General features: G+C 38.5%; 2 protein-coding genes across 2 annotated transcripts in view; one reads left to right on the top strand and one right to left on the bottom strand.

Moving 5' to 3' along the window:
• CBX5 (chromobox 5) overlaps window positions 1-17,871 on the bottom strand; it is a 42,376-nt gene extending 24,505 nt beyond the window's left edge. The window contains exon 1 of the mRNA XM_015818264.1: window positions 17,749-17,871. The gene's annotated coding sequence lies outside the window, so the exon portion shown is untranslated. The remainder of the gene's footprint in view (window positions 1-17,748) is intronic.
• Window positions 17,872-19,074: 1,203 nt separating this feature from the next.
• Window positions 19,075-21,270, top strand: part of HNRNPA1 (heterogeneous nuclear ribonucleoprotein A1) — a 10,058-nt gene continuing 7,862 nt past the window's right edge. The window contains exon 1 of the mRNA XM_015818263.1: window positions 19,075-19,156. Coding sequence (XP_015673749.1) covers window positions 19,142-19,156 — 15 coding nt within the window. The 5' untranslated portion in view covers window positions 19,075-19,141. The remainder of the gene's footprint in view (window positions 19,157-21,270) is intronic.

The raw sequence follows: 21,270 nt of genomic DNA, 5'->3' as shown, positions 1-21,270 counted from the left end.
GATTTGTTCCTTTGACAAGGCAGGATTGGGTACTTTGTTCAACCCTCCTCTCCTCCCAGCAGGCCTTTGCTACCTCTTCTGAGGCCAGAGATAACTGCCTCTCTTGGTTGCTATGCAACACTGCCTTTTCTGCTTGCAACTCTTCCAGTTGAATCACTTCAGACTGATAAGCCTCTTCATTTTCCAAATCTAAGCTGACCTTATCCTCCCCTCCCTGTAGACTAAGCCCTGGACATCTTTGGATACCATCAATGAAACAGGCATGTGAGGCAGGGAGGAAGAACATCACTGACATCTTCCCAGGAATGCTCCTCTGATCCATAACCTTTCCAACCCATCAGATGCTAGAGACAGCTCTGATGGAGCCAAATGTACAGAATGTGGGTTACCTATTATTCACCTTTCCCTTCAAGCACAATAGGTGGTGGGGTTGGTGTGGAGGAATAATGAGGACTGGGAGGGAGCAGGATCCAGCAAGGAATGATGAAATACAGGATGAAAATGGAAGTAATTTGAGCTGGAAATCAGGTTGATAATAGCTTCCATTGGGAATGGTCCTAGGAAGCACTGATCCAATTTCTTTACTGGGTTACGGGTAGCAAGATACTTACATGACACCCATTCTACGTTCGCACAACTATCAGAGGACCTGCCTGGCGACAATGGTCAGCAAAGTGTTTATAAAATCTGTGGCCTTCTGAAATTGAAGAACTTGATGAATAGCTTGTAGTTACTGCAAGAGCTGATCTGAGTTTGGGACAGAAGAAATTGGTGAGTTCAATGGAAAAAAAACAAGAGGTGGAAGCCCTAGTTAGCGTTGAATGGCATTTGGCTGGAGGTATATTGTGCATTATTATAAGCAAACTCCACCTATGCTAACTGTCTTGGAGTTACACCAGGAAGGATTTAAAAACACATGCTTGTGGAAAAAATGGTTAAGATTGTGTTTCTGCTCGCTTAGTTATATAGAAGTGAAAAAGTTGAGAGATAAAGAGAGATAAATCATATCAGAATGGAGTTGAAGAGATATAAAGACAATGTGTACATGTATATGTTGAATGTAAGGATGGAAAGGTATTAAGAGACATAGTGAATATTTTTGATCCAAACTACATTAAGTTTCTGAGGTTTTCCTTATCTAACTAATTAGACTGAGAGATACACAGAAGGGTAGTTTATTATTTTGTACTTTGCGTATTGTTCCTTACCTCAAAAGGAAACAATGTGTGTTTAAAAAATAAGATATTCTGATGATTGTGTAATTATTATTGAGTATTTTGGAGAACAATTAATCAAACTAAACAGATGCACATGACATTGAACTATATTAGGAAGATATAAGAAATCGTGGTTATAATAGGAGAGCAGAACAGAAAAAAGGATATTCAGATACTAATGTATTGAACTGTCTCTCAGGTGATCCACTGTGTAGAATGATACAGATAATTGCACGTCTATTATTATTAGAGTAACCCAATTCAAGAAGGAAGTATTTCTGAACTGCTGATAGCCCTTTCAAAACATCTCAATTAAGGAAATTGCATTTGAAATGTTTGCTCAATGTTCTGCTCCATAGAAAAATGATTTGTGACTGATCAATGCCTTAGTAGCTCTGTTCTTCAATGTTTAGAAGCCATTCAAGAACTCAAGTCTGACCTAAGAAGTCTCTTGAAAAAATTAGATGACATCATTTAATTTTTAAATTCCATATAAATATTATTGTTTTTAGAATTTGTTGAAACTTATTTTATTTAGATGAACTAAGTCCTCTTGGGTATTTAGAGTCATGATACCTAAAGTCAGGACACACATTTTGCTGTATGTGGATTTAATAATGCTACTATATAAGCAAAAATACACAAAGACATGGGAAGGGATTATTAGTTTTTAGTGTTCTTTCTATTATACGCCAAGCAATTGCCAGTATTTTGAGGATTACCTATAGTGGGCTTTTAGAGGAGATCTTAATGAGATTAATTGATGCTCTTCTACTTGCATATAGGTAGTCCTCCCCTCCGACCACAATTGGGCCTGGAACTTCCATCATTGAGAAAAGCAGTTGTTAAGGGAGACATACGAGACTGCTTTGCTCAATGACTACAATCCCAGCTCTCCCCTTTGTGTTCATTAAGCAACTAAGTGGATTGTTGTCACTGAACAAAAGTCGAGCACTAGGAGAGGATCTGGGCTTTCCAGGCTTGGTGGAGTGGATTATCAAGAGTTGCAAAGCAAATCAAAGCAGTAGGATAAAGTTTCTGAAATGTTCTCATAGTTCATAATCTTAAACTATATCTAACTTACATTACATGATTGTTGCAACTATAAATAAGAGTACCTGAAACTATGCAAATTATCTATCTTTTTTAAAACAAGCGGTTATAATAAATTATAAAAATGTCCTCTCCTAGAATTAATCCCCATTCTACCCAATGCATTCACTTATTTGCAATTCCTGGTTACCTGCAGCTACCACTTAAATATGAATTTAAGTGGTAGCTGCACTAAGCTAATAATCCTCTTATAAAATGAACCTGATGGATACACCCGATTCTGTTCTGGCAGCTAGTTTCCATTTCTAATTATAAAGTTCAAAGGAAAAAGTAAATCTGTGTACATTTCTTTTTCAGGTCTGTTCTCCAAACAAATCCCACAGACAAAGCCCATAGAAATCTCAAATATATTCAGTAAATTTTAAAAGTGGCTGAAATTTAATTATCTACCAAAAGTTGATTAAAGGCATGGCAATGCCTCTTTAGATGTGTCATATAATTTTGTATTCTAATATCACTCCAATGCATTTGTCATACAAATTATGTTCAAGTTATAAAGCCTAGAACTTAAGAGATATAAAACCAAAATAGTTTTGAGGTTTCATCCACCTCATGCAAGAGTACCCTTGGCAGATTCTTAACCATCCATTATAATCCAAAGCAATTTTTCTTTGCAACAATTTAAAAGCTGCAAAAAATATAATGGTTGATGACAGGAGAAACAAACCACATGAGAGGTTACTGAACCTTGTAAGTTTTCTGAAGTGTCTCCATTGACATTTTAGTTTGAGTAATTGTGCCACAATATCCTAAAATGTGCCCAGTGTTGCAAACACAGTGTTATTTGAGTGGCAACCAAAAATTTGGTTCCAAAAATGAAAATACAAATAGAAAGCTTTCTAATAGTCTTGTTGGCTTTATAAAATGAATCAGTTATGTAATTTAGAGAACTGAGGAAAATGTTAGAAAAATACCGCTCACTAGAGTCATAAATATAAAATCTAACAAACTTGTTCTAATATTAATAGCACAACACTTTTTCACAAAGTTATTTCTCCCTTCTGATGAAGGAATGATCCTTCTCCTATAACACTAAGCACATCAAAACACAGCATGACGACAATCCTGAAAAGTGTCCAGTTTCACCTGCATATAGGACCAACATGCCCCCTTCCACCTATTTGTTCTAAATAACCTTGGGGGAAGAGTGACAATGTCATATTAAAATTCAATATAATGCAGACATAAGCAATAGAACACAATCAAACCAGAGTCCTAGATCAGTAGTTCCCAACCTTTGCAGCCCGGCTGGGCAGGGGAGAGGGGAATCAGGCTGCATGAGTGGAGGGCTTGCGCGCGCAGCTCAACTTGTGCGAGCAGCCTGGCAGCTCGTGTGAGCAGTTGAGCTGCGCATGTGCATGCCGGCCCACCGCTCGCATGGCTTGGTTGCAAATAGGCCATGGCCCCATAGTGGGCCGCATCCTGGGGATTGGGGACCCCTGTCCTAGACTTTAAAAGAGCTGATTTCAACAAACTTAGAGAGAGCTTGGGAAGTACACCATGGATGAGAATCTTAAAGGGGAAAACAACCCAAGAAGCATGGGAAATATTAAAGAATATGATTATAAAAGCCCAGTCCACCATAATATCACTGAAGAAGAAAAATAAGAAATCCAAGAAGAAACCAGCAACTTACACAGAAGAAACTTACACAAATAATTCTCTAACAAACTGAAAGATAAGTACAAAAAATGGAAAGAGGGACACATAACTAAGGCAGAATACCAGCAAATAGCTCGAACTTGCAAAGATAAAGTCAGAAAAGCTAAGGCTCAAAATGAAGTAAAACGTGCAACAAATAACAAAACAATAAAAAAGAGTTTTCAACATATAAAAAATGAAAAAGAAAAAAAGAAACAATTGGTCACTAATGGGAGATGATGACTAAGAAGTAACGGGCAGTAGAGAAAAAGAAGAGTTGCTCAACTCATTCTTTGCATCAGAAAATATAGCCCAACCTACCAAAAATGTAGTAAAAGACAGTCTAGAAATAAAAATTAAAATAAGCAAGAGAATGGTAGGAGAACACCTCTCTGTTCTAGATGAGTTCAGGACCTGATGGATTGCATCCCAGAGTTCCGAAGGAGCTGGCAGATGTTATCTCAGAACCATTGTAACATATCTTTCAAGGATCCTGGAGCACTGGGGAATTACCAGAGGATTGGAAAAGAACTGAAGTGGTCCCCATTTTCAAAAAAGGGGGGAAAATGATCCAGGAAACTACTGACCAAGTAACCTGACATCAATACCTGGGAAGATCTTGGAAAAGATGATCAAGCAACAGATTTGCAAGCACCTAGAAACTAAAGAAGTTATAACCAAAAGCCAATATGGGTTTGTCAAAAACAGATCATGCCAAACAAATCTTATTTCATTCTTTGACAAAGTGACTAAACTAGTGGATCAATGCTGTGGACATAGTATAGCTAAATTTCAATAAGACATTTGACGAAGTAGACCACAACCTACTTCTTAGTAAGTTAGAAAAATGTGAGAGACACAGCATCACCACCAGATGGCTTCGTAACTGGTTGAAAATCGCACTCAATGTGTAGTTGTTAATGAAACTACATCTACCTAAAAGGAAGCAGTAGGGGTGCTCCAAGGTTCTGTTTCAGGCCCAGTACTCTTTAGTATCTTCATAAACAATCTAGATGAGGGAATAGAAAGAAAATCCATCAAATTTGCAGATGACACCAAACTAACAGGTATAGCCAACACCCTCAAAATCCAGATGGATCTCCATAGACTTGAACCCTGAGCCCTATCTAACAAAATGAAATTCAATATAGAAAAAAGTTAGGTTTTACACTTAGGCAAGAAAAACCAAATTAGGTGAAACCTGACTCAACAGCAGTAACTGCAAGAGGGATCTTGGGAGTCTCACAGGACAATCACTTAAATATGAGCCAACAATGTACTGCAGCTGCCAAAAAAGCCAATGCAATCCTAGGCTGCATTAACAGAGGGATAGAATCAAGATCATGAGAAGTGATGCCACCACTTTATAATGCCTTGGTAAGACCACACTTGGAATACTGCATCCAATTTTGGTCACAATATAAAAAATAATACTGAGACTTTGGAAAGATTGCAGAGAAGAGCAACAAAGATGATTGGGGGCTGAAGGCTAAAACATATGAAGAACGGTTGGAGGAATTGGGTATTTCTAGTTTAGTGAAAAGAGGAACTAGTGGTGACATAATAATAGTTCCAATATTTGAGGTGTTGCCACAAAGAAGAGAGGGTCAACCTATTTTGCAAAGCACCAGAAGGCAAAACAAGAAGCAGTGGATGAAAATTGAACAAAGAGAGAAGCTACCTAGAAATAAGAAGAAATTTCCTGACAGCAAGATCAACCAACCAACAAGGAACAGCTTTTGCCTTATAAGTGATAGGTGCTCCAACACTGGAGGGCTTTTAAGAAGGAACTGGACAACCATTTGCCTAAAATGGCATAGGGTCTCCTGTTAAGAAGGGGTTTGGACTAGAAGACCTCCAAAGTACTTTCCAACTTAGTTATTCTGTAAATATGGGTAGTTTCTATATATGTAGCCCTGAGTTTTTGAAACAATAAGCCAAGCTTTCCTGACATGAATATTCATTTCTTCAGTCTATTTGGTCTTCAGTATATGACATTTTGGCTTTCAATAGGTGTTATTTTACCAAAATCCCAAAGAGTTATTTTTTCAGAATGTTTAAAATGTTCTTGGATTGCAAAGAATTTTAATATATGTCTATATAGTTTTGAGAACTCTCAAAACAGAACTTCAAATGTTAGCTTTATTTAACAGCATTTCTTGCCAGGATCAGACAACTTTCATTAAAACTGAAATAAACCATAGTTCAAGCTCAAACCTACACTGGTCTTTATTTTGGAGAACTGCAAAAACATTAGTAAACAGTTATTTTCACATACACCCTTACTTTTTTACCTCAGGTTCTCAGCAAAGTCAACACTGTATGATGTATGACCACATTTTAGTGATCCAAGCTTAGGAAGATTAACAATTGTATTGTGGCAACTAGGTTTTATTAATACTGACATAAAGGAAATTTACAATTTATGTTGATACAGTATTCATGCTGTAAATATTAGACACAAAGGGCAATGCCCAGAAGCTTTCCATCATTTCCTAAACCATTCAATATTTTATACAAACGTACTATTTTTAGCTAATACAAATATCAGGTAACTGGAAGATTTTCCATCTTTTTTCTACTGTTTGATGGCTGTTTACCGGGCTGCAATGTTAAATCTAATATGATGAAAATCTAATTTTTTTTTTCCAAAATGTTTTCATCTTGAGGGATTATCATTGCAGAAACACACTAACTACCTGTTTTCAGCAACTAGTAATTTAAAAATAGGGTAAACAGATGTAATAAACTACTTCAGTGATTTGAGGACTGAGTTTTAAAAATTAATTTAATTCATTGCTATCATTCTTATTAGTTTTCATTAAGTAACATGCCAAATTAAATGCAGGGCCAGACAATTTTGAAAACAATGTTTGAAGGTTCATGGGCCACATTTCATTCTTCCAAATTTCCAGAGGCAACAGGAAGCCACCATTCGTTCATCAACTGTTATCCCTGCCTGAAATTAGTCATTGCAACGCCCCTGTGGTCACAATCAAAATATGGGCACTTGGCAGCCCACCTCCACTTACAACCACAAGGCACTTCAATTCCTTCACCTGCCTATCTCCCCAATTCTATGCCCTTTTGGCAGCCCTGCACAGTAGCACTTGACAGTGGCACTGCTGGGATTGGGACTAAAGTAGAGAACCAGGGTCTTCAGCAGTCTCAGCCAACTGCCACCCATAGGCCTCTACTTCAGCCCAAGTGCCTCCACTGCCACTAAGCCTCAATTGCCCCCGTTGCTTTGTCTTCCACTGGATCTGCCACATCTCTTACCTTCCATTTTTTCTCCCGTTGCTAAGAGGCGCACTGTGTCTACACAAGGCAGCTGTTGGTCATGCCAGGCCTTCTTACCAAGACCATCTCATGACATTCTCCAGGCTGGTGTCCCATCCTTGCAGCCTTTGGAAGCCTCGTTCCCTAAGTCACACGATCTGGGGAATGAGGTTTCTAAAGGATTGTTAGAAAGGGATATGTTTATGTTTATGTAAATTTGTATACCGCCCTATCTCCCTTACGGGACTCAGGGCGGTGAACAGGCGATAATAAAAATCACAATATCTATTCTAAAATCAGATTAAATAAATAAAGGCCTGCTCTAAAATACCCCATATCTCATGGTGCTTTAGAAGCCTCATTCCCCAAATAATTCCAAAACACTATGAGAACGGGACATTGGCTTAGAAAATAGCACGAGACCACCTTAATAAGGCCTGGCATGTTCAACAGCTGCTTCACATAGGCTAGAAGCAGCAGGAAAAAAACATCAAAATGGAGCAAAGTAGATCCTCTGAAGTACAGAGTGCAGGGCTTAAAGTGGCATTCTCTGGCAGTGGCAGTGCTGGGGTTGAAGCAGAAGCCTGGGGGCAATGGCAACTGGCCTCTACTTCACCCTAGCTCTCCCTATTGCATGTGCAGTGTGGCTAATCGGGCAGATAGGGAGGGAGATAGGGAGTGGCAGGAGTTGTGGCAACCTAACAGTTGTAAGCATTCTGGGCTGGGTGTGCACCTGAGGCTTCTGGGGACGTGATAACTTCACATATGCTGTTGGGCCAGGGTGGTTTTGTTGAGGTTTTCAAAGGCAGCTAATGCTTTGTGTTGCACTGCAGCATCCCTCAACCCAGCACAGCCTGCACCACCTCCCCACTCTGAAGTACCCCTTACCTGAGACTCTGTCCACTTAGCAACCTGTGATTCTCACTTAACAAGTACAATTGTGAGTGCCAGGATTGTGGTTGTTGAATGAAGAGGTCACATGACATCTCACCTAGTGACCGCTTCGCTCAACAATCAAGATTTCAGTCCCAATTGTGGTCATAAGTCAAGGAAGGACGATCTGTATTGGCATCATTAGAACGCACAGAATCTAAGCTGTTTTAATGATGCAAATGGAAAGGGAGTGGGAATACTCTGCTAGGTCTCTCACTTCATTCCCTCAAGTTTAAAAAACTGAAAAATACTCAACTGTCAAGTCTCAGTCATTTTGCTACTGAATTTTCAGTAGCACGATCTTCTGATGGGGAGGAAGGTACAAATGGGATATTGAAAGTCTGGATGCAGCCCTGCATTGTATATTCATCTGACCACAAGGTAAAGAAAAATATAATAGAAACATCTCTTACGTGATGAAGAATACAGGGGAAACCTACTGGTTTCACCACATTAGTACAGTATTTTGCTCCCTATCCACTTTGATCAAAGTTTGTTCAAGCAGCCTTTACACATCTCACAATGCTGATTTCTAACAAGAGATCAGTGTACTTGTGGCTCTTAGGTACAAAAATTCAGTTGGCTCCATACAATCACTTTTTTCTACTCCTGATACTCAGCTGTCACTACAGGTAGCACTTCTGGTAATTTTGAAGCAGCCAGGAGGAGTGGAGGGGGGCCTGCAAAAAAATAAAAGGGAATTCGGGGGGGGGAGGGAGAGGGGGCGAGGCAACATTGTTTTTTGTCAGTAAAATCACCATGACTTTATAAAATAAATCATATATACCGGTAAGTTCATTTGTGGTTTTAAGTATGATTGATGTATAAAACTCAACATTTCAGTTTATTCAGACAATAATTAAAACATTGCTTGAATTTAAAATCATTTTAATATTAGTTGCAAATATAGCTACAAACCACTGAAATCTGGAGAATTAAAGAATGGCAACATATAGCCACCATTTTGTTAGTTGCTTGTCAGTGTCTATGATGTCCAAATGAAATGTCCATATCAGATGACTTTTGATATTCATTGCTGAAATGTCCCCATTTCTTCAAATAGTTTGGTGAGCGCTCCCAATCTCATTTTAGCTGTCAGTCCATAGTATAATTAAGAGAAACTACTATTTTCAACATCCATCGTTATATTAATATACTAAACTATCAGCACCACCCTTAAGCAACACTGATGTGAATATTCATCCTCCTTCAAAATCATTTCTAATCACTGCTGAGATATCTTCTGAGGCAGAGGCCAATGTTTGTTTAATATTAACTTAGTTACAATTTTATCAGATGAATGAGGCCTTTAGGCCAGGGCAAAACTAATAATACGTATAACACCAATCAACACAAAAAGTGTAAATACTAAAATCATACTATGCGATTGAAGCCTAATATGTATTCAGTTAAGTATATCAGGCAGGATCCAATAATACTTCAGTACATATGCCTTTTCTATAAAACCATTTCTCACTTGCCCAGGACAATTCTAGAGCAGATTTTAAAGGCATTCAGATTTGTTGAGGAAAGGAAGTAGTTGTTATTATCATATATTACAAAGAACATATTATTCATTTGTCCAGAACTATTTGTAAAAAGCAAAGCCTCCTTTGAGACAAGCCTGACTCCTAGTGATTTCATGGATATGCCCATATAGTTTTCTTGGTTTGCTATTGCCTTCTTCTGATTTTTTTTTAACTTTCCAATTTAAGTATATCTATGATACTCCCCAATACTTCAGCCAAGTATCAACCAAGCCCAACAAGCCTTGCTTAGCTTAAGCCCAGACAAGAATTACCATCTACTGCCTCCTGAATCATCTATTTTTAATTAAATATACTTTCTTGAAAACACATCTTTAAATTGTTTTTTATTACAAATTAGTCCTTTTTGGGACACCTGCTTTACTGATGTCTAAATTTAAAACAAAATGTTGAACATCAAAATAAACTCTTAAAATTAGTGTCAAAATATGATCTAAATTTCTTAGTCATTATTAACATCTACAATTATTTTATAGCAATTGCAGTAACCTATGCTATCACCAATTGTCTGATGAAACCTATTTTCAAACCACTTGTATACATGGTTCTTGTTCCAATTTAACAATATATGAGTTTGCTTTTAGAGTATACATTAATAAACAGTCTAAATTTACTCTGACAGCAAATGAAATCACTCCATAATGGTCTCTGCCTGCCTGGTTTTGTTTTATAGCTCAGCTGTGTTTCATACTGCTTTATAATCTTATCTTTTTATTAACAAGGAACCCCTATAACCTAATTTAAGTATCAAATCATTGAAGGGAATAAAAATAATTCTCTATGCTGTAAATTAAAAAAACTTACTAAGACATATATACTATTTATGAATTTTGAATGTAACTGGCTTCATCTGACTTTTGACTAAAAAGTAACTGTTCAAAGTTCCTGTGGCACTGAACAAAAGGACTTATGATCTGTCTCTGAAGTTACAGCGATTGCAGTACCTCTCTGCTCACATGATCAAAATTAAGGCACTTGGCATCTTGGCTCACATGACCACAAGGGAGCTTCAACTCCCCCATCCATGTCCTTTTGATCCCCTGCTACCCTGCATGTTGCTGTCCCAACTGACATTCACCATCTTTTTGCTCCTACTGCTTATGAGGTATGTCTGGCCTGACCCTTTGTGAGATAGCTGCTGGATGCATGCAGCTCTCTTCCTCATGTTGTGCACAGTGAGTGGAGAAGATGGCCATATGGTCAGCAGCTGCCTTGCAAAGGGTCAGGGGCATTGGAGTGAAAGGTGATGAGGACAATTGGGGCAGCTGTGATTTTGAACCATGCTATGGCCGGACTATGTGCTGTGGCTCAGGACCATCTTATAGCCCCAGAGCTGTAGCACAGCAAGAAGCTCCTTTGCACTGCACTGGTGGGCCAGGTTGGATCTGGGCTTCACACTGTGGTTCAGGGGCTTCTTGCAGCTGCAGCCTGCAAGATGTCAAGAAGTCCCTGAACTGCAGTGAGGCAAGCAGGGGAGTTAGTGGCACTCCTTTACCTTACTCAGGCTTGAGCTGGGAGGGACTAAGCCCCAAGTGGCTTGGCTTGTGTGGGTCCTTCGCTAACAACCAATGGAGTTTGCTTTATCCCAAAAGTAAAAGGTAGAAATCTAATTCAACTTTAAAGCAAAAAAAGTAGTAGGGTGGTTGAAAACAAAAAAGTTCTAAAATGCTCATTGTTTTGACAGTCACTGTATTTTAAATAAAACTATTGGTAGTCACTGCACTTCAGTCATTTAAAGTATTTAAATATATTTACTTTTTGTATGTGAAAAGGGTTTATTATTAATAGCAAATCAGGAATACAGACATTTCACTTCATATTTAAGCTAGCTTAATATTTAAGCAAATCTGTTGTTTGTTCAGAAAGTGGTCAGGCAGCATAGCATGCTAAAGACAATATAGAGTAACTAGATCAAAGTTACATTAAAAAAGAAAACAAAAATAAATTACCAATTTACCTGTATTAATCTATTTATTCTTATTTTAATGTGCATGAAAAAATAGTTGATAGAAATAAAAATTACATTGAAACAAAAAAAATATTTTTATAATAGTAATCTGGTAGACAAAGAAGAAATATTGAAACATGAGATTCCACAAAGGAATCAGATTACTGACTTCTAGAGAATTTTCTGAATGTCACTTGCTGGTTAATTTTTCATAGATAGATAGATAGATAGATAGACAGACACACACATTCTAGTTAGGGATTACGTGTGTGTGTGTATGTATGTATGTATGTATGTATGTATGTATGTATGTATGTATGTATATATATATATATATATATATATATATATATATATATATATATATATATATATATATATATATATATATATATATATATATATATATATATATATATATATATATATATATATCAAAAATTTCTTTATATATATATATTGTCTTTTCTCTCATTAAACGAGTCCTTATTCTGAGTAAAGATTCTATTTAATAGCAAATCAATTTTATTAGCATTTTTACTAGAAAATAACCTGAAATGTACCAACATAATTCATGTTGAGATTAAGAAATCAACTTTACATTTCAAGAGGACTCTTTCTTGAAATCTGCTGAATGCTACCATGTTCCAAGCTGAATCCTTGTGATTATTCTTCAGTTTTCTTCTGTTCTTGAGCCAAGTTTATGATAATCAGGATACTGTTTATCTGTCCAGATTATTGTAATAGGCAACAACTATCTCTTCCATGCAAAANCTGATTTCTAACAAGAGATCAGCGTGCTTGTGGCTCTTAGGTACAAAAATTCAGTTGGCTCCATACAATCACTTTTTTCTACTCCTGATACTCAGCTGTCACTACAGGTAGCACTTCTGGTAATTTTGAAGCAGCCAGGAGGAGTGGAGAGGGGCCTGCAAAAAAATAAAAGGGAATTCGGGGGGGGGGGGGGGGGGAGAGGGGGCAAGGCAACATTGTTTTTTGTCAGTAAAATCACCATGACTTTATAAAATAAATCATATATAAGTTCATTTGTGGTTTTAAGTATGATTGATGTATAAAACTCAACATTTCAGTTTATTCAGACAATAATTAAAACATTGCTTGAATTTAAAATCATTTTAATATTAGTTGCAAATATAGCTACAAACCACTGAAATCTGGAGAATTAAAGAGATGGCAACATATAGCCACCATTTTGTTAGTTGCTTGTCAGTGTCTATGATGTCCAAATGAAATGTCCATATCAGATGACTTTTGATATTCATTGCTGAAATGTCCCCATTTCTTCAAATAGTTTGGTGAGCGCTCCCAATCTCATTTTAGCTGTCAGTCCATAGTATAATTAAGAGAAACTACTATTTTCAACATCCATGGTCATATTAATATACTAAACTATCAGCACCACCCTTAAGCAACACTGATGTGAATATTAATCCTCCTTCAAAATCATTTCTAATCACTGCTGATATATCTTCTGAGGCAGAGGCCAATGTTTGTTTAATATTAACTTAGTTACAATTTTATCAGATGAATGAGGCCTTTAGGCCAGGGCAAAACTAATAATACGTATAACACCAATCAACACAAAAAATGTAAATACTAAAATCATACTATGCGACTGAAACCTAATATGTATTCAGTTTAAGTATATCAGGCAGGATCCAATAATACTTCAGTACATATGCCTTTTCTATAAAACCATTTCTCACTTGCCCAGGACAATTCTAGAGCAGATTTTAAAGGCATTCAGATTTGTTGAGGAAAGGAAGTAGTTGTTATTATCATATATTACAAAGAACATATTATTCAGTTGTCCAGAACTATTTGTAAAAAGCAAAGCCTCCTTTGAGACAAGCCTGACTCCTAGTGATTTCATGGATATGCCCATGTAGTTTTCTTGGTTTGCTATTGCCTTCTTCTGATTTTTTTTTAACTTTCCAATCTAAGTATATCTGTGATACTCCCCATTACTTCAGCCAAGTATCAACCAAGCCCAACAAGCCTTGCTTAGCTTAAGCCCAGACAAGAATTACCATCTACTGCCTCCTGAATCATCTATTTTTAATTAAATATACTTTCTTGAAAACACATCTTTAAATTGTTTTTTATTACAAATTAGTCCTTTTTGGGACACCTGCTTTACTGATGTCTAAATTTAAAACAAAATGTTGAACATCAAAATAAACTCTTAAAATTAGTGTCAAAATATGATCTAAATTTCTTAGTCATTATTAAAATCTACAATTATTTTATAGCAATTGCAGTAACCTATGCTATCACCAACTGTCTGATGAAACCTATTTTCAAACCACTTGTATACATGGTTCTTGTTCCAATTTAACAATATATGAGTTTGCTTTTAGAGTATACATTAATAAACAGTCTAAATTTACTCTGACAGCAAATGAAATCACTCCATAATGGTCTCTGCCTGCCTGGTTTTGTTTTATAGCTCAGCGGTGTTTCATACTGCTTTATAATCTTATCTTTTTATTAACAAGGAACCCCTATAACCTAATTTAAGTATCAAATCATTGAAGGGAATAAAAATAATTCTCTATGCTGTAAATTAAAAAAAACTTACTAAGATAAGACATATATACTATTTATTTATGAATTTTGAATGTAACTGGCTTCATCTGACTTTTGACTAAAAAGTAACTGTTCAAAGTTCCCGTGGCACTGAACAAAAGGACTTATGATCTGTCTCTGAAGTTACAGCGATTGCAGTACCTCTGTGGTCACATGATCAAAATTAAGGCACTTGGCATCTTGCTCACATGACCACAAGGGAGCTTCAACTCCCCCATCCATGTCCTTTTGATCCCCTGCTACCCTGCATGTTGCTGTCCCAACTGACATTCGCCATCTTTTTGCTCCTACTGCTTATGAGGTATGTCTGGCCTGACCCTTTGTGAGATAGCTGCTGGCTGCATGCAGCTCTCTTCCTCATGTTGTGCACAGTGAGTGGAGAAGATGGCCATATGGTCAGCAGCTGCCTTGCAAAGGGTCAGGGGCCTTGGAGTGAAAGGTGATGAGGACAATTGGGGCAGCTGTGATTTTGAACCATGCTATGGCCGGACTTTGTGCTGTGGCTCAGGACCATCTTATAGCCCCAGAGCTGTAGCACACCAAGAAGCTCCTTTGCACTGCACTGGTGGGCCAGGTTGGATCTGGGCTTCACAGTGTGGTTCAGGGGCTTCTTGCAGCTGCAGCCTGCAAGATGTCAAGAAGTCCCTGAACTGCATTGAGGCAAGCAGGGGAGTTAGTGGCACTCCTTTACCTTACTCAGGCTTGAGCTGGGAGGGACTAAGCCCCAAGTGGCTTGGCTTGTGTGGGTCCTTCGCTAACAACCAATGGAGTTTGCTTTATCCCAAAAGTAAAAGGTAGAAATCTAATTCAACTTTAAAGCAAAAAAAAAAAAAATAGTAGTAGGGTGGTTGAAAACAAAAAAGTTCTAAAATGCTCATTGTTTTGACAGTAGTCACTGCACTTCAGTCATTTAAAGTATTTAAATATATTTACTTTTTGTATGTGAAAAGGGTTTATTATTAATAGCAAATCAGGAATACAGACATTTTACTTCATATTTAAGCTAGCTTAATATTTAAGCAAATCTGTTGTTTGTTCAGAAAGTGGTCAGGCAGCATAGCATGCTAAAGACAATATAGAGTAACTAGATCAAAGTTACATTAAAAAAGAAAACAAAAATAAATTACCAATTTACCTGTATTAATCTATTTATTCTTATTTTAATGTGCATGAAAAAATAGTTGATAGAAATAAAAATTACATTGAAACAAAAATTTTATTTTTATAATAGTAATATGGTAGACAAAGAAGAAATATTAAAACATGAGATTCCACAAAGGAATCAGATTACTGACTTCTAGAGAATTTTCTGAATGTCACCTGCTGGTTAATTTTTCATAGATAGATAGATTAGATAGATAGAGATAGATAGATAGATACACACACACACACACACTCTAGTTAGGGATTACATGTATATATATTGTCTTTTCTCTCATTAAATGAGTCCTTATTCTGAGTAAAGATTCTATTTAATAGCAAATCAATTTTATTAGCATTTTTACTAGAAAATAACCTGAAATGTACCAACATAATTAATGTTGAGATTAAGAAATCAACTTTACATTTCAAGAGGACTCTTTCTTGAAATCTGCTGAATGCTACCATGTTCCAAGCTGAATCCTTGTGATTATTCTTCAGTTTTCTTCTGTTCTTGAGCCAAGTTTATGATAATCAGGATACTGTTTATCTGTCCAGATTATTGTAATAGGCAACAACTATCTCTTCCATGCAAAATACTAAACAAAAAGCTAGGATGCAAAAACCACTTACCTGTAAACTTTACAACATACAGAGTTCCATGTAAGCCAGGCTCATGCTTAAATGTACAATTAACAGGCCATTATGGCTATATATGGCCAACATGTAAAACACTGCAAGGGGGGGGGAATAATAGAACAATTAAGAACATTTTGAATCTAATATCCCAGAATTGCACTGAGTTCCCCATTAAGGCTTTTTTCCCAAGCATGCTACATCTTATATACCTGTAGTTCCTAATTAATTATTACTGAGAAGCAACCACAACTTTACTACCATTCCAGCAACCAATTTAAGATTTCCCCTTAGTTCAGAACTGTATATTTAATTTGTATCCCCTCTTTAATATTTTTACAAATAACTCAAGGTGGCGAACATATCCAACACTCTTCCTCCTCCTGTTTTCCCCACAACCCTGTGAGATGAATTGAGCTGAGAGTGACTTGCCCAAAGTCATCCATCTGGCTTTCATGCCTAAGGAGGGGCTTGCAACTAAGTCTCCTATTTTCTAGCCTGGTGCCTCAACTACTAGACCAAACTGGCTCTGTGTACTTTATATGTATGCTATCATGCTATCAGGCATTAATTGTCCTTGGGCAGACTAGGTACTAGTGAGAAGCTAACTACACATACATAGTTCTTGACTTACAACCATAATGGAGCCTGATCATTACAATTGTAAGTTGTGGTGCTGTTAACTGAGGCACCTACATGATGACTTTGCTTAAAGATCACAATCCTTGCTCTTCCCATTGTGGTTAAGTGACCCTGTAGTCCTTTTCATTAGTAATTCCTATTTGTCCCTAAGGAAAGTTGATCTTCATGCCATAACATGGTGCATTGTGAGCAAAGAAATGTAATTCCTCATGGAGGTGAATGCTGTCTACAATTTTATAGGTAAATAGTAAGTTTGTCATCAACCTCACACCCAAATACCATGCATTCATAGCTCTCCAGGTGTTTCAAGTATCAAAGTAGGGCTAGATAAAGTGTATCTCAGAAAACTGCTTGATTTTTTAACCATTATTCCCCTCACTTTATTGCCATTATGCGCAATAGCTACGCACAACTAACTACTACAGTAGTATATAATTACTATATATACTCCTAGCTTACTGTAAAACAATCCAGGCATGAACACAAAGGGAAACTTAGTTGCATGAAAACAATGCTTTCATATTTTAAGTCAATGAAATTTTCTAATAACATCCATATGCTTATAGTTCCACAAAAAAGTTCCTTTCAATTAAAAAAAAAGAGAAATGCCTGCATATGGCTATGTTAAGATTATAGATAAAATATGTGTGTGTACCTTTATGTTCTCAAAGATTTATAATATCACAAAATTCTCTACAGCCTCATTTCTTAGGATTAAATATGAGTTCTCTCGTAAATGCTGCCAGACTGGACAAAAATTAACAATCCACCTTTCAGTTCAATTTCTCTTAAAAGTAAAGCCAACAAAAATAGTTAAAAAACAACAAGATATTGTAGAAGTACAAACGTTTACCATAGTAAATAATAATGCTCTAGAGTCTAGAATATATATATATAAAGTAGTTCGTATCGTGCAATTACTGGGATTCTCGGGTCAAGACTAGGGCACCGAGTTAACTAGATACGGTTATTTTTTGTTTTAAAATTGTTGTAAAATTCTCCGGAGGTAATATAGAAACCATGTAAGTGAAGGTGCAGATACCTGGCCACCACTTTTATAGAAAACGACTCCCACTTTCTGGTGGATCGGAGGGGAAAAGCTTGGCGAAAAATTCCGCACGAGGAAAAAAAAAAGAGTAAGACGCAACCAAAATGAGCGCCTCTCTCCTGCGAGGGTGGGGTTATGGCGGGAAAGCTTTTTACTCCTAGACCCCTCCCCCCACCTCCTTAAGGACGGCTCCTTGTAGCCGGGTAGCCGTTCATTGGCCAGACTGCACATCAATCAAACAGCAGCGGGCCAACTCTCCCGAAGACAAACGCGGCACCCCCGTTGGTTTAAAATGCCTGTTACTTCACGCACCGGATCTTAACGCTCAGACGCTGTTAACTGCCTCAAGCTTTCACTCATTCGGCCGTCACTCACTTTTGAGGACTCCGCCCAAGATGCAGGCCCCGCCCTCCACCCAACGGTGGCTCACGGCTCAGTCAATCAGGCTCCCAATCACACCGAAACCACACCCCCTCCCGAAGAATCACTGGCTCTCGGTAACGCACTACCCGCCAAGACTGTTTCCCGTGGTCGCTCACCTGGGGAAAGTAACGGCTCGGTACGAAACCAACTTCCCCCTCCCTGGTTTGTACCCCCTCACGGCCACCGCTTCTGCGCAACGCCCGCCAAAACAGCTTTCCAGTGCGCACGCGCTAGCCCCTCCGCCCCCTTCCCAGCTTCACCGCGCTGGCGTGAGGCGCGCGCACCTCCTTACTATCTTCCTCAACCTCTGTTCCTCTCTTCGGATATATTTCAAGACGCATGCGCATAAGTACAGTACGCCTCACCGTGTACGCCTGCCTGGAAGCAAGTTTTATATATAAAACGATCTTTTTTCCCCTTCTACCCTGGCATGTACCTTCACCACCACAGGGATGGATATAGTCCTAACCACCGACCTAAACCCGTTTAGAAAACGAACTTAATTCCCGCCTCTATAATAATGAATGAAGAGAAGATGGACCAATCTCTATAAAGATGGCCGGTCGTAAAAGCCAATCAGAAGAACTTACGCTCCGAATGCTCCAATGAGAAGGAAACAATGTGAAGGAGAAGGGCGTTGCCTTGCAGCTGGAGCTTTAGGAGTAGAGGGCGGGAAAATTCACCAAATCAAAGGAGTGACAGAAATCCAACCAATAGAAAGACAAAGAAGGTGGGGCAATGACGAGAAACAGGTGTATTCATCCAGTAGGAGGCAGACTATTTGCCTATTAACCAATAGGCATCGACAAAAGCTACACAGCTATCCAATGAGAGTGGGTAGGGGGTGGGTGTTGATAGTGAAGGCGACGACGCACTGGTGACTCTGCCCCTTTCGGTATCGGGTGCAGCGAGAGGGAGCGTCGTTCGTGAAGAAGGCCGGCCTTCTCCATTTGCTACTGCCAAGATGTCCAAATCTGAGGTAAGAGCCTATTAACGGGCATTTTTATTTTATTTTTACGACTCTAAACCAGTGGCTTGTTTTTGTGGAATTATGTTTCCTTTGCCTTTAGGGATCGTCTGATTATGGGTGCGATCTGTCGCCTAACGCAGTAAGTGTTACAAATATCGTTTCTCTCCTCATTCCCGCTACTGAAATGCATTGTTTTTCTTTTGCGCTCGTCGTTTTTCGCCGCTTGTCTGCGTTTGGCTTTCTGATTCTCCTTTGTTAGTTGGTCTTTCCTTTTTCTCCGGATGGGCTTACTTCTCCCCCCCCTCCGTGTCTTCAAAACTGCGCATGCGCATTGTGTTGCTAGCTTAGGCGCCATCTTTTCCAGTGCGTGGCGTTCACAGCTGCTATCTCCTGCGCTCGTAATGGCTGCGCTTGCGCCGTGCGGTGGGCAAAACTCTATAGAAGCACACGCCTGCGCACTTCTCCGGAGCAATTCCGAGTTTGCGTGTGGGTGGGGGATGGGAAGAAGCGAAGGCCACGTGCTCGCTTGCTTTGTCTCTGATAGCTGGTTTCTCGGCCTTTAATTTTCACGTTTCTCTGCCCCAACTTCTCTCTGCAAATGGAAAGAGACGGCCCGGTAGCACTCCTCCTCCCCTTTCCTTCAGATGATTTTTATGTGAGGGTGAGAAGAGAAGGCCTGCCCGTTCTGAGGCAAGAGGTGCCCGAGGAAGCGCCAGTTAAATGTTTTAAAAATTTGAAATTACTTACATTGGCTTGAGAGAGCGTGTTCCATCAGCCATTGTATGTATTTTATTCTCGTAAGTTTTGAGGTGGCTGCAAGGTTGCCGTTCCGCAAAATTGGAACGTAATCTCGCCTCCTCCCCCCCCCCAACTACTTTGCTGGAAACACTAAAATACACATAATTTGCGAAAATGGTAAATTTATTGAGACAGCGATACTTTTCGCAGGCCTAATAAGCATATTCCTGAATTGCCTTAAAAAGACGGCCTGTTGTATTTCTCCTTTTCGGAGCATATCAGAATTAGTGCCTTTGTTCCTAAAGTATAATTCCTTGTAGTGTGTAACAATACAGAAGCAGCCGAGTAAATGCTTTAGATACCTTAATTGCATTGGAGTTTAATGCTAATGTTGATGTTCTACTGTCTTGGAGTTCTGTTTAAATTAACAAGCAAAATAGTTAATTGATGTAGGGTGAAAGTTTGCATTTTATGACACCAGAATGGATCAAAGAAAAAACAAGACTACATTTCCTGAGTGATCTCTAAAGTACAGGCAGTCCTCGATTTACAACCATTTATGTAGTGATTGAAGTTACAACAGCACTAAAAGTGACTTATAACCAGGATTCCACACTTACGACCATTGCAGCATCCCCATTGTCATACGATCAAAATTAGGTTGTTTGGTAACTGATACGTACTTATGTATAAAGATTGCAGTGTCCTTAGGTCATGTGATCACATTTTGTGACCTTCTGACACGCAAAGTCAAGGGGGAAGCCAGATTCACTTAACAACATATTACTAACTTAACTGCAGTGATTCACTTAATAATTGTGGCAAGAAAGGTTTTAAAATGGGGAAAATTCACTTAGCTGTCTTGCTTAGTATCACAATTTTGATTGTATGTCAAGGACTGTCAGTACTTAGGTTCTGCAGTTGTTAGATAAAAACCTAACAGGAAAAAGTCACAATATCAAGTCAAAAATAGTTTTTCATGTGAAAATGGTTTTATGAGCTTGGTTCTGGTACTCACTACAGCTATATTGCATGTGCTAAAAGGACTTCCTATTTCTTAAATAGCTAATTTCTGCAAACCTAATCCTGTACTTTTTACCTGGTTCTGGCTGATGGGACCTGGTATTCTTATATGCTGAATAAATCATGCTTATTTTCATTATGGCCCCCTACCATCATAACACCCAGGTGCGCAACCTGGGTGTCCTCCTGGATCCTCGGCTGACACTAGAAGATCAGTTGACGGCCGTGGCCAGGGGGGCGTTTTACCGGGTACGCCTGGTTCACCAGTTGCGGCCTTTTCTGGACCGGGACGCCTTGCGCACAGTCACCCACGCTCTTGTCACCTCCCGCCTGGACTACTGTAATGCTCTCTACATGGGGCT

The sequence above is a fragment of the Protobothrops mucrosquamatus genome, unplaced genomic scaffold (assembly GCF_001527695.2).
Source record: "Protobothrops mucrosquamatus isolate PMUCROS unplaced genomic scaffold, P.Mucros_1.0 scaffold710, whole genome shotgun sequence".
Classification (NCBI taxonomy): Eukaryota; Metazoa; Chordata; class Lepidosauria; order Squamata; family Viperidae; genus Protobothrops; species Protobothrops mucrosquamatus.
The sequence above is the reverse complement of the archived record's forward strand: the minus strand, read 5'-3'. Positions and strand labels throughout refer to the sequence as shown.